The sequence below is a fragment of the Micrasema longulum genome, unplaced genomic scaffold (assembly GCF_059751315.1).
Source record: "Micrasema longulum isolate JH-2025_06_02 unplaced genomic scaffold, ASM5975131v1 h1tg000729l, whole genome shotgun sequence".
NCBI lineage: Eukaryota > Metazoa > Arthropoda > Insecta > Trichoptera > Brachycentridae > Micrasema > Micrasema longulum.
In genome coordinates this window covers 247,470-261,946 of record NW_028277924.1, presented here as the reverse complement: position 1 = coordinate 261,946, position 14,477 = coordinate 247,470, and the positions used below count along the sequence as shown (strand labels likewise).

General features: G+C 31.4%; 1 protein-coding gene across 1 annotated transcript in view; it reads right to left on the bottom strand.

The window, feature by feature from the left end:
- CARPB (Carbonic anhydrase-related protein B) overlaps window positions 1–14,477 on the bottom strand; it is a 247,336-nt gene that overhangs the window by 41,729 nt on the left and 191,130 nt on the right. Inside the window, exon 6 of the mRNA XM_088230088.1 lies at window positions 1,949–2,015. Within this exon, the coding sequence (XP_088086214.1) occupies window positions 1,949–2,015 (67 nt within the window). The remainder of the gene's footprint in view (window positions 1–1,948; window positions 2,016–14,477) is intronic.

Below are 14,477 nucleotides of genomic sequence, written 5' to 3'. Positions count from 1 at the left end.
TAAAAAGAACACACAATGCATTATATTTCCACAATTTATTGGAAAAAACAACAAAAGTAGCGGGAGAGCCATTGTTCACACAATTGCCAAAATAACGAAAATTGAAATTTGTGTGAATAGTAGACAGTACGGGTATAATATTACCGTGTAAATAGAGCTCCCGGGAATCCTCCGCAACCCGCGGGGAACATAATGGAAGCCATTTTAAAAATCAATTTTCCATTAGTGCTTCCCGTCGGTGATTTATTCATGATTTTGTTATGGTTCGAATTATTATTTAATGGGAAACGGATGGGCAGTGAAAGACTTCATGGCGAGTGCACCGTTTTTGTGTCAGTTACTACTCGGGGTGCTCTTATTACTAAAGCTTTCGTGACAAATTGATTCTAAGTGAAAGAAAGAGGAAAAATCAATTAAAAGGAAAGTGAGAAAATTTTACGAATCTCTAGTGATTATAGTATATTCATATGATATTTTTTTAAATGCACATATTTAACAAGAAAAATATTGGTAATACAGAAAAATTGTCCTTGTCAGTTTAGTTTTGCTGTATTTGAAAAAAACGCCTCTTCTGATTTGATTTTTTTTATTTTAAAGCATATTAACATTCTAGAATAAGGTATCACTTTTTTAGATGGCATCCTAATCCCACAAAAGAAGGAATTTTTAAAGCAGTGCTTTTGCGTTCATTCAAGACAAACATACTATAATTTCTAGTTCTGATATTATTTAGGATTTGTTTGAACACATGATACACTCTCTTTATTACATTACATTACATTTGTTTTGCACCACAACAGGCCAGGAGGCCTAATTACAGTGGTGAATTACATCACAGAGCACCCAGGCTTGAGAAAAATCACATTTTAATTTTTGTGTTCTCACCGGGAATCGAACCCGGAACCTTCCGTGCGTGAATCAAGCGTCTTAACCACTACACCACGGAGGCTTTATGAACATTACGGTACACCAATTAATTTAAAAAAATGAAAATATCAAACCTTTATATAAAAATAAACCTACTAGCTATATCCTTTGAGCAAATAGAAGTTTCGTGGTATTTTTTTAACTCCCAGGGAGGAAGTTCAGTAGGATATAAATATGTTTGAAAATGTACAAAAAAAAAATTGTTTTTAAATGAACTACTTTGAACGACGTCGCTAGTTCTTTAGAATCAATCGATGTTAAGAAAGTTGTGGTAGACTTCCGGTTCACGGTTAATTGTCAACTGACCGATCGGCAGAGCTGACGAGAAGAAGGGAAAGAGAACTTGAGACGTCATACGTAAACTCAAAATTAGAAAACTGTGAAAAATGATAGCGTTAATAATAAGATACATAGACACATATTTTGAGGCTAAGTTTAAATGTTTATTGACAAATAATAATAAAAAACCCCAAACTTTCTCATTGTTGCTTTGCAAATATACATTTATGATGTTTTTTTAGAGGATGTGTCACTTTAACCTCTATGAAGGACCAAACTAAGGCAAAGTGGTCTTCTGAATGGTCGAGGTTAGTTTAATTTTTTAATAAATGCCTAAAAACATCTCACGATAAATACCGATATACGCGTACAAATAATTGTCGTTTTAACAAAATGATCTCATTTAATGTAATATCATATTCCTTGGTTTTTGTACATTGTATTTTTTAAAGTACTTATTTAGTCAATCAATTGTGAGATATTTTATAAAAATAAAAGTGCTAATAATAAATTCAACCATGACGACAAGATTGATTCTAATTTATTCTACGCAGATTCGATAAATTTGTTACAAAATACAGAGTTTCCAAAAAAAGTTTTTTATTCTATTGTTATTTCTGATAAGCGTGGTAAGAAACATTTTTTGAGTATAAAGTTATCAATATTGAAAATATCAAGAACTTTAATTGAATGTGATCTATGAACGCCACGAAAAAAATAAAAATAAAATATGAATACATACCTCCGTAGCGTATTTTCTCTAACTGTTCAGTTAAAATTCTCAATTCCGGATTTGACAAGTCTCCCAGCTAAAACAAAACATAAAAATATTTAGTATATTTGTAAAAACAAATAATTACACGAGATATCTTGTTATTGTGATAAGAAATATATAAAAGAAAATTATTCCCCATATTTTTAAAGCTTAGAGGTATGTTATTGACGGATCAATTGAAGACAGTTTTATGCTCTAGTACAGTCAATCATTCAATATGTAATAATTGGATGAAGAGGGGCTTATAACGCTCATCTAAGATCCTTAAATGTTTTACAGAAACAAAAAAATATACTATATAAACCATCTTTGTTCTCAACAACCGAACTGTTCAAAGAATTTCATGTTTTAAGAGTGGAGGATATCTACGGAAAGTGTTGTATGCTCCAGGTGCATAAGGAGAGCCCCCCATCGGACCGTATTACGAGAAGGTTAAGAACAAGATGCCTCGCTCTACAGAAAATTAAAACTTCCACGGTCAAACATCATTATACTTATAAAAGACGAAAGTTTTTTTAATAATTTACCACAAAATCTACGTCAAGAAAAAAATTACGGAAAATTTAAGAATAAATTAAAGAAAAGCTTCCTGACATAATTAACATTAACCGTATTTTGAAAATGAAAATGTATGTATAATATGTGCCTGTCTTTATCAATTTATAAATTTTGTGTTTTTTTATTATTTTTTTTTTACTTGTTAATAGTATTAAGTTTTCTCAATTTTAAAAATTTTAAATTTTTTATTTATTTTATTATTTTGCTCTGCATTTTTTGTTTCTTTTTTATAATATTTTGTAAACTTGCTAAACACAACAGCCAGACTCTTTTTTGGCAAGTTCAACCTTGATTGTTCCATTTTTTTACCGCATGTTTTGTTTTTTTACGCTATTAAAGGTTTTTATTAAAACAAAAAAATATATTTAAATATGTGTAAATACGAGTCAGAATATCAAATGATTGTTCGTAGTAAAAAGGTAAGAATGCTTCGTCATTCATTCTGTAAGGTAAACTCACAATATCCTTATAAGAAAATAATGAGCGAAATCTAGGGTCTCTTTCTTCAGAATAACCTTATTAAGGTGAACATTGTATGTTATGTTATTACGCCGCTTAGCGAAATAATATTATAATACGGAGTCTTGCGTACAACGTAAAACGTAAAACGCATTGAAGACCTTTAATTCGAGTATTAGATATACATTCGCTTTTTTTAGTTCTATGTTTTGCATTTCAATGAAATAATCCGAGGCTACCAAATAATCCTGAAAGAGCTGAAAGATTTTCATCTACAATTTTCACGAAAATTCATAATTAGAGCTCCTTTAAAAAACATTATTCACAAGAACACCAACGAACGATTTGTTGACTGAATTGGTTCCAACAGATTTGTGCATCCGTTTTTTTTATCCATAAGCCAAAAACAATTTATATTTAATTTTTTTCAAAACTTAGGGCATTTGAGTATTCTGAATGTTGAAAGGCATCATTCATTTGAAACATAAGCATTATTTTAGTCAACACTGAATACATTTAGTTATTTTATTTTATAACATAAAACAGTTTAATTGATATAGCCGTGTTTACTCAGAGCACTTATAATGCATTAATAAATGTGAATTAACTTATATGGAAATACATATACATATAACATTTATATTAATGTCTAAATTTGTTAACAACAGAGAGGGAAAACATTTTTGCGTAGAAAATATAAACGTCTAGGCATTTACAGGGCTTTCAACTTGTCATTGGCTGGTTTAAGTAGCCACTTTACATAGTGTGTAACATTCACCATTCTGCCTATGTTTAAACATACACATTTCTTCGACTCTTCCATCTGATTTTTGTGTAGTAAAAGAGCTAGAATCTTTATCTTTATGCATTACTCCCTAGGAAAGAAAATCAGCAAGAAGATTTAAATTTGAAAAATTGTTTTCAGGCGTTCCTAGTAGGTAAAATGGTTCAGCCGGATGAATCTCACTCACACAATAAAGGTTTCAGCTTTTTTACTTCACAAAAGTCAACAAATGTAAGAGTTGAGAAAATGCGCATGGTTAACCAGGGCAGAATGGTTATTATTATAAAACCGTGTGTAAATTGGCCACTTAAACCAGGCAATGACAGGTCATAAGCCTTGTAACTAGCTAGACTTCCATATTCCCTTCTGAAAAATGTTTTCCCTCTCGGTTGCAACAAATTATGATCTGAATGACTCCCTAGGGAGGAAATTCAGCCTGTCTACAAACAATCCGATATACGCAAAACATTGTTGATGAGTATATCGATATACAATCGTATATTACTTTACAAATAACAATAGCAAAATAAATAAATTCTTACGGCAAACCTGTCTCATCTTTAACAACACCGGTACCTCTTTGCACAACTACTGGATAAAATGGAAGTCAGGAAGTACAGGAATGACTGAAGTTAGATGTACTGGCAATTTAACCAACTTTCTAATACAATAATTCATTTGCGTCGATTAATATTTTTTTCCTTGGCACTCGCTGATCACCTACAATATCTCGCTTGACATGTTTAACGCGCGCATTTTGTGTAAATAAAAAAAGGTATCTTTGTATAGTTAAACACATTTTATTTACGCAGTTTCCTTAGTAATAGATCCATTTTTAAATTGCGTTTAAAATATTCATTTTCCATTTCCGCATCGTTGTAATCTATTTATAATGAGGTTGTAAGTATTCAGTTCGTATGACCGAAATATGTATGAAAATAAGTAGCGCCGTACTTAATACGATGTTTAATAATCCATTTAAATAGAAAAGGAAACATGAAATTAATTTCACATTTGAAGCTTACTACTGGTTATTCATTATAATGAAATAATTATAGGACAACTTTGTTTTTAACCAAATATTTGTTTTTTCTACTTACCGGTTTCAAAGCTACAAAATAAAGTGCGTAATTTTTTTTCAACTTTCGAATTCAGAAACGTAATAGGTCTCAGAAGTTGCGTTTTGGAAAAAAAAAAATCTGTTCAAATATTATTTATTTTTTAGGAAACACCGTATTTATAATAACGCAAACAATGTTTAATTTATAAACATGTAGGTATATATATACACATTTGTTATTTTTTTCAAAAATAAAAGAAAAAAAAGGTGAATCACTAATATAACTTTAAACATTGCATTATGAGGTAATTTTTAAAAGTATCTGTTATTTTCATTCTAAGTGGTGGAGGTCACACACAAAATTCGAAAAAAAGTAATGCCGAAGTTTTATTCTAAAAAAGATTTTAAATTAAGTTGTGTTTTTGTGTAAAATAGTAAAATACAATATTTTTTTATAAAAACTTTTCAGACCTATTACACTAAAAACAGAAATAGTCTACATAGCCCCGTACATTTTTTTTGTACGGAGCGTGACACACTCGTACATATTCAATTATTTAAGTATACTTAACTAATTAATATGATCCTTTTTTATTTTCACAGTGATTAATATTCTAAATATTCATAATAAATAATCAGTAAGTCCTTCACTACACTCCTGTCTAGTTTTAAAGATCGTATCCATCTCATTTTACAATTTCCATCAGTACAAGAGCACATAACTTGTTAGCTCCATATGTTTCGATGCATATTTATTCGAAAACGTTTTTTTGTATTATATTTTAACGATCTAAATAACTACGAAGGGAGGACTAGTCAGTTTACAAATATTTGGAAACAATTAAAACTTTGTCGATTAAATTAACTGGCATAAGAAGAAGTTGTTATTGGTTGGTTGGAAGAAATTGCCATTTATCAATAAGCCCGCCAATGTACAAATAACATTATGTACAAAAAGTTAAATAAATAAAGAAGTATAAAATTTGAAACATTGATTTTAGGCGTCGCCTAGTAGGCAAAATGATTCAGCCGGATAAATTTCACCCACGTGATAAAGGTTTCAGCTATTTTACTTCAAGTCAACAAATGCAAAAGTTGAGGAAATGTTTAAACATTGGCAGAATGGTGAATGTTAGACAGTGCGAAAAGTGATCACTTAAATCAGCCAATAACAGATCATTAGCCATGTAAATGCCCAAAATTTCATATTCTCTCCTCAAAATGTTTTTTCTCTCTATATTACACGATATTACACAAACTAAATACTTAGTTATTGTATAATTTAAAAAAGAGAATCTCAAAGTGAGTGCTTCAAAGATTATTTTATTTATTTGTACATTCCTAGGACCCTTTTCACGCTATAATACACTCACTACGCTCAACGATTCAGCGTATTCTTGTTTTTGTTTTTCAATGTAGTGAAACATTTTAAGTTATATGTAGCATACCTAAAATTTGTAAAAACTTTTTTCCAGTATGATGCAGTGGCAAACGGTGATTTTATTTACAAGTAAACTGTAAATAAATATCATTAATTTTTACCTACATAGTACATAATATAATAGAGGCAATATAAACTCTAAATTGCTATTTTTTCTGTGCTCTATGTGATACGACAACATCTTTCATCTATGAAATCAACTCAAAGGACGATTATTTTTAACTTCGTGATATATTTTTATATTATGTAGCTACAATATCCACAGTAAAATATTACTTTAATGCATAACTTTTATAAAAGTTTTTGAAAAACAACACATTGAATTCAATAGGTATTAGGTTTTTCCATTACGATTGAAATATCAACTGGCCGATTTGTTCTAGAAATTAATAATGTCAAAAACAGTTGCGTCAAGCGCCACATGTCCCACGATATGACTGCATAAAAATAATGATGGTCATATGACCACCATTAACTGCATTACCTCTAAGAATAGTAACCCTTAAGAAATAATGTTCAAAGAACTGTATTCCAAATAGAGAATCTTCAAATAATTTGAGTAAACTGCAAGCTTACTCCAGAAGAAAAACACAACGACTGGGTTTTAGAAATTCAAAATATAGTATTATTATTTGTATGAAGGAGTAATTGGCTAGTTTGTTGGCAGACTGCTGGCGCTGGACGCTTTTGATTATTATTTTTATTGATATTTGTAGAAAACTATAAACATTAGCAATGATTTATAAGAAATAATGATAATTGCTTTGTTTTTCTGCAAATAAAGAAACTTTAAAATATCATAATGGAAAATCTGCGAATAATAATTTGCAAAGAAAATTTGCCACTGGTATGAAAATGTCTTAGGTAGTATGAATCCGGTTATTAGTCATTAAAAATATTTTATAAAAAGAAAATGAATGTCGGAATGTCGAAACGGCATTATAAAAAAATATTTTCAAAGTATTTTATGATTTCGTTTCTTAAATTGGCATCAAATACAAACATTTGGACAAGACCCATTCCGGAAATATCGAACGTCAATATGAAAAGTAAGGAAAATTTTATTCTCGCTAAATATATCCAGATTTGACAGTTATGTCCACGGAAGAAGTTTGAGTAGGCAGTGAGATTACAGGAGACGAGTTAGGGTGAACATTCACAGGTGTTCATATCCAGGTAACAGACACGGGACCCCAAGGTGATCAGCCGAGTGTCAGGTGAAGAGGGTGCAAGGTGTTACGTCATACGGCAAACATTCAGTTCCTGTTTGACTGTACACCGTCACTTTACTTAATTGTTTCCGAGACATAAAACACATTACTAAAACTGTTTTAATTTCAAATGCTACAGTTTAATAATTACAGGCACCCGCGGGGTATAATGGTGAAGGTACTGGGTTTACAGGTTCGAATTACCGAGAAATCGAAGTTATTAAATGCATTTCCTAATTCTTGGAACTTATACTTCTTGGATTATTCATCATCATTTTGTTTCCCGTAGTAGTGCATAGAGCACAGTATTGCTAAACTAAATCGAGTGTATTTCGATCACTTGTTACATGCAAGTAAGGTGATCAGTCTTTTGACAATGCCAAATATTGATATGTCTTCTAGCTGGTCCCACAAATGGAACTCCTCCAAAATTTCAAAAGGAAACATTACGCTCTCATTAAACCTTATATCCCATCACGTCTTTGGTTTTAAAAAAAATTGCTGAACAAAAAAGATACATCCACCATTTGTCAAATGAGAATAGGGCATTGATGTACCTAGCAAGAATTGTTGACTTTGACTTCTCCATTTATGATTATCGTTTTGAAGAAGAAAATCTCAACCACTTATTTTTTGTTTGCCCAATAAATGACCAAATGCCAACCCTTTTCGAGACTTTAGCCCCACTAATTTCTCTTCTTACAAATATCCAACTCATCTTAGCGAGCTGGGCTGGTATTCCAAACGCTCTCGTGGCCGTATTATGAAACTGTTTTCTTGTCCCACGAGATTGGTATAGAATCACACCGTTTGCTTAAGTTTAAAAAAAAAAAAACGGAATCGATATGTAATGGCTAGACTGAGGCCTATTGTTGGATCGGTGACAGAAGCATGAGTATGGGTGGATGATCGATCGTTTAGTGGAGGGATTTTCCTTTTTAGTTTTGAAACGAGAAAAGAGAACTTTCTCGCAACTGTTAGACTTCGTTGCGTACTGCAAACTAGTTTTTTCAAAAAATAATTCATCATGACATTGGCAAAAATATCAAATTTACTATGCAACGCTATTTTGTTAAAAAAACAATTCTTGCTTGAGAGCATCCATTTAGTTGAAAATACAAGTCTAGATTCATATTTTCCGCCTGGATAGATAATAATAAAAAACACAATTCATAATATGCTTAATTTATAAATATCATTAAGTGGGGGAGACAAAGGAGAAGAAAGGAATATGAAACCATCAAGACTCTTTCACATTGCATTTCAAAGCCAAACCCCGAGACGGACGATTTCCGAGCAGACCATCAAAGAGATGGATCGACAGCTGGAAATTGATCATGCGGGAGGTTACTTAAAAAAATAGTCCGCAATGCCAACAATAATAAGAAGGTTTAAAATTTAATTATTACGATCAAACCCAGGCAGCCTTGTTCGCAACATTACGGTATGGATGGCCATTATTCCATATATTTGTAGAAAATATGACCACATTTCTGATTAACGGAGGTAACTGAAATGGCTCAAAATTACTCCCTCTCACTTCTGTTCACTGTACTTTATAGTCCTAACGCACTTACACACCTCGTGAAATTTTTCAACGCTTATCAGTTTATGGTTTACCTCTGCGTTCTAATTCTCAAAGCACCTTCTTAATACCCATCTACGTTTCTTCTTTCTTCTCTTACTCATATTATAGTGTCTATGCGGTTCGATTTTGGAATCATCACTCATCCACTATTAAATATGTTACTATAGTATCTCTGTTTAAATCACGTCTGGAGAAACATCTCCCTTCGCTTCCATAATCTCTCCTCTTTTCCTTTTTTCCCTTTATTCCTTTTTTTCCAAATGAGCAATAGTATCGATTTAAGGTGTTTTTTATACAAATACAGTTATTAAAATTGTTGTGTATCTTTAGATTTTTTAAAGTAAATTTTCTATTGAATGTGTTTTTTAACTTGAATTATATGAATGGAATTTTTATTTCATTGTTGGTTGGAAAAAATGCAATTTGGCAATACGCCTGCTAATGTACGATTTACATTATGTACCAAAAGTTAAAAAAATATACCGTAGCCGCCAATATAACCAGTCGATAAATTTTAATTATTCTTGGAGTAAACAAAGAACCTGTATAAATGAATAAATATAGGATACATATAATATTCTTAGGCTTTCTTAATATCCGTACTCAGTTCTCAATAGATAAATATAACATACTACGAGTACCGATAAAAATGGATTTAGGAAAATAAATTGTATTTTCAAAATCAATATGGATGATATTGTGAGAAAATATTTTCTAATAAAATATTATATATTATTAAAATTGTTGAAAAATTCCCTGACACAAAAGCGAGACATGATTGACCTTGACACTCGTGACGTCAAAAGAAATGACGTGAACTATAATAATTATACTACAACTACCATCACACCATTTCCCCGTAGGGGTAGGCAGAGAGAATGGACCGCAACACACGTCTATCCTGGCATATATTCCTAGCTTTTTACACATTCATACATCTTGTCATACATGCCATTCGGTTTTGTCTGCTTTTGACATGACCACACTTAAGATTTTGGTTTATCTGATCATGCCACGTCTTCTTTGGTCGTCCTCGTCTCACGTTACCGTTCATTTTCACCATATATACTGGTTTTACCATTCGTTCATCGTCCATTCGTCCTACATGACAAACCATTTCAGAGACCCGTTATTAATCTTATCAATTATACTTGACTCAGATTTACACTCTCGCCTGATTTCATCATTGGTCAAACATTGATTTTCCAGACATTCGTCGAAGAGATCGCATTTTAACCGCATTCACTCGGCTTTCATCTCTCTTCTGCCAGTTTTATGTTTGACTTCCATACACAAGTGCAATAAAATTAAATATAAATAAACATATAAAAATATACGACGGTCTCTTCATACCGCAATGACAAAACGTTAAACTTTAATGCGAATCGTGACGAATGAGGGGCGTGGCTAAAGCAATGAAGCGTTTTCGCGGGAATTCAAAAAAAAAAAATATTTGAGTTTGTCCAAATGTTCGTAGACAAAAGACTGGATTTCACCCCCTCGCGAGTCATTAAGATTAACAAATTACAGCAGGGATGTAGAATACATTAATTAAGGGAATCTGGAAGTCTAGGCATTTACAGGGCTTATGACTTGTCATTGGCTGGTTTAAGTGGCCACTTTACACACTTTGCAACATACATCATTTTGCCCATGTTTGAAAATCCATATTTCTTCAATTCTTGCATTTGTAGATTTAAGTGAAGTTAAAGAGCTGAAACCTTTAATGTTGTAAAGAGATTCATCTGACTGAATTATTTCACATACTAAACAACGCCTGAAAACAATTTTTCAATTTTTAAACTTCTTCTTGGACCAGTTGTTTTGGTGTGGTTTGGTTTGGTTGGAAGCCAAACTCTCCTCCTCCTAAGGTATTCTTCATCCCTGTTGTAATTTGTTATAAATTTCACTTTTTTTTACTCGAAATTTTTTCATGGACCCTTATTATATGAATGTATAATTGTAGAGAAGTGATAATTCCCTATTGTGGGTAAAACATAACATTTTCAATTAATAATTATAAATGATATTTCTTATTATTACCGAAGAAAAATCTTACTGATAATAATGTTTAAAAATCTTTTGAAAACTTAAGTAAAATTCAAGTTATATAAACATACGCTGCCTACAGTATCAAATAAACAAAAAAAAAACTTTTTAAGCATTAAAGTAGTATTTTAACAGTATGTTTTACGGTAGAAATTTCCATTAAAAATATTGCATACAAAAATAAGCTAAATTTAACTTACATATCAACAATAATTGAACGGACAAACGCAGAACAACATCTTATTTATCTCTGTTGTAGTATACCTTAAATAATCCTTTGGGAATTATATCCAGTTCTTGTATACAAAAAAATTCGAGAAACCGAAAATTTTATTGATACAACTTCAATTCAGTTAAATGATTCTTAACTGCATCAATAAAGGTTTCAGCTTTTTAACTTCACGAAAACTAACAGATAGAACCATCAAAGGAATATAGGTTAAATGGTGAATTTTACATATTGCGTAGAGTGGCCACTTAAATCAGCCAATGACAGGTCGTGAGCCCTATAAATGCCTACACTTCTATATTCTCTTCTGTTGAATGTATTTTATCACTCTTGTAATATATTAAATTTATGTACTCAAATGGTTAACAAAGAAATCAAAAGATTTCTCTTATCGCCCCTATAATCCGTGTCTCCCACCCCCACATGCCGGCATCTGAACCACTTTAGTCAGACTATAATGAGGTTGTATAACGTAAGGCCACGATACCATATTATGGGGGTTGCAGTCCAACACGACTAAATAAATATGTATATATCCTCCATTGAAAGGACGTCAAGGGGCTTTAAGTTGGAATTTTCGCGTTTTATATTATGATATCTGACAATATTGAGGGATTTTCTGAAAACAATTTACTTGGAACGCGGATGTTAGGAAGGAAAAAATGCTTCGTATACAAAAAAGAAAATTTATCTTTAGAAAAAAATGTTTATTTAATCAGTTACAAAATAAACAATTGACAAATAAGTTTGCTGGTGATCGAAAGACATAAATGTATACGAGTAAATATTAAATATGAATGTGGGACTCGAAGTTCACCCGGAAATGAATGCCTCCTATTAACTGACCTAACATCGTATTAAAGAGAGTGCAGAAATTAAAAAATACATTTTCTGTATATAAACAATAAATAATCAATGCATTCAATTGACTATTAAAAAACTGCCGATACGAGCGGATGTAAAATCGCTGAGAAACACGAAATTACTACATGACCTATAAATGTAAGTAAAGTAAAATGAACACTGGACAATGTATAAGTGATAACATCCTCAGTTAAAATATGCAGTTACAAAAAATAGTTCGGACATTTATACGCTGAGTTACAAAATGTAGGCCAGTTCAGTGCTCAGTGATTCAACCTAAAAAGTTTACGCAGTTACTTTCTCTGTTCATCTATTTATTCATCATCTAATAAATACACTTCAACCATCATCATCGTTCTTATCTGTCAACCTCCAACTGGGCAGGAGCTCCCATGCTTTCCTTAAGCATCAAATCCTACATGTATATGTAAATATATACGTATATGATTTAAATTATTCATTGACAATTCTTGATGGAATTCCATTGTAATGATGTAATAACTTATATTTATTTTATAAATAAAAGACGAGTTATACTTTAATCCACAAATTTGGAATATCCAGTGACCGGTTTCATCGCTTTCGCGACATCTTCGAGACTGGTATCTTGATCAAAGAGTTCAATGTATTTATACAAAACTGAGGTTAGGATAAATAATTCCAAATTATACGAAAGTGAATTAAATAAAATTATTTTTTTCTTAAGGATCATCATCAAAAAGTTTTCGGGTTAACTAATGAGTTGATATAATGCTATTTTAATGAGTTCAAGTATTTTATTTACATATAAGTTATTAATAAAAAATACTTGGTACACATCAACTTAATTGTTTGACCAATTAGCGCTTTCACCCTCTAATGGGCATCTTCAGACTAGTCAACTTGTTAATTCAATTTCATTGACGGAAAATTCATTTCTGCAGGGTTAGGCGCTAATTGGTTAAATGATTAATTAGAAATCTATTTTTGTTTTTTGAAAAAAAAATTGGTTTAGGTTTTTTAAATGGTTATTTCTTTGATGGATTTATATTAAATGTTATCAGATCATTCTTGCATGATGCAAAGTATCAAAATTTTTCTAAAAAAACATTCCGGGTATATCTCCAAACTATTTATATTTATGAAAGAACGTTAAATATTAAGTATGTAAAATAAAATAATTATCTTACTTTCAAGGCCTAAATGTTCAATGCTTCTTTCAAGTGCTAAATGAGCTACATAATATTTTGTAATCGGTATTAGTAATGCAGAAGTGCATTTACTGCCTAAACGCATTATATTGTTCGATAAAAAAATAAAACATGACACTCAACTGCATATTTTTTTGATAAAAATTAAATTAATATTTTTTTAAATACAACTTTCTACCTATACACGTATCCAAATAATAACAGATAAATAGTTATGCAGGGAAAAAATAAAATTATTTACAGGGCTTGACATCTGTCATTACCAACTTTTTAATTATTTGTATTATACCTTAGGTTATTTTATGTACATTCTGTTCAAATTAGTTTGTACATTTACGGACTAACTGTCAAATGGCATTTTATCCAACCAACCAATGAAATAAATATTTTTTTGTTTAAATACGTAAGTGACTAAACAAAACAAAATGTTTTAACTAGAAAACATGTTTATTTAAATAAACTATTTGATACAAGTCTTCAAAAATAAATAAATAAATAGACAGTGAGTGTTTAAAAAAGAAATAAAAAAAGGTGTTTTCAGATGTGATAAAAAAAGAGATGTAGAAAGATTACAAACTACTAATGTTTGAACGTACGGTTTTCTTTAACAAACAGGAAAAGCTTAGCTCGGTAATGATAGTAAAATTTCCATTTGATAAATTAGCGGCATCATCTGTTGAATATTAGAGCACTCCCATGAAACGCCCCATAAAAATCCGTTGATTGTTATTCGCACACCTCCCGCTAACACCTCTTGTTCTTCTAGTACTGGCTTCCTGTTCACCTGTTCACCAAAAATAAATATAATATTCATACAACCTCTAAAACCTATAGTAGCTGCGTACAGCACAAGCCCCGCACAGTGTTTCGTTTCATACAAGCTGGACGTTAGCTAGATTTTTGAGAGTAAGTGCCCGAGGAGAATATTAGGCAAGAGGTGATTTGATTTCACAAGTAACATTGAAGTCCGTCTGGCGGTGGACCTGGCTCGGACACAAGCTGCAAATGCCTCAGGAGAGCCTAAACCCAATCTGCCCCTTCTTCACACTGACGAGCTCCCGCC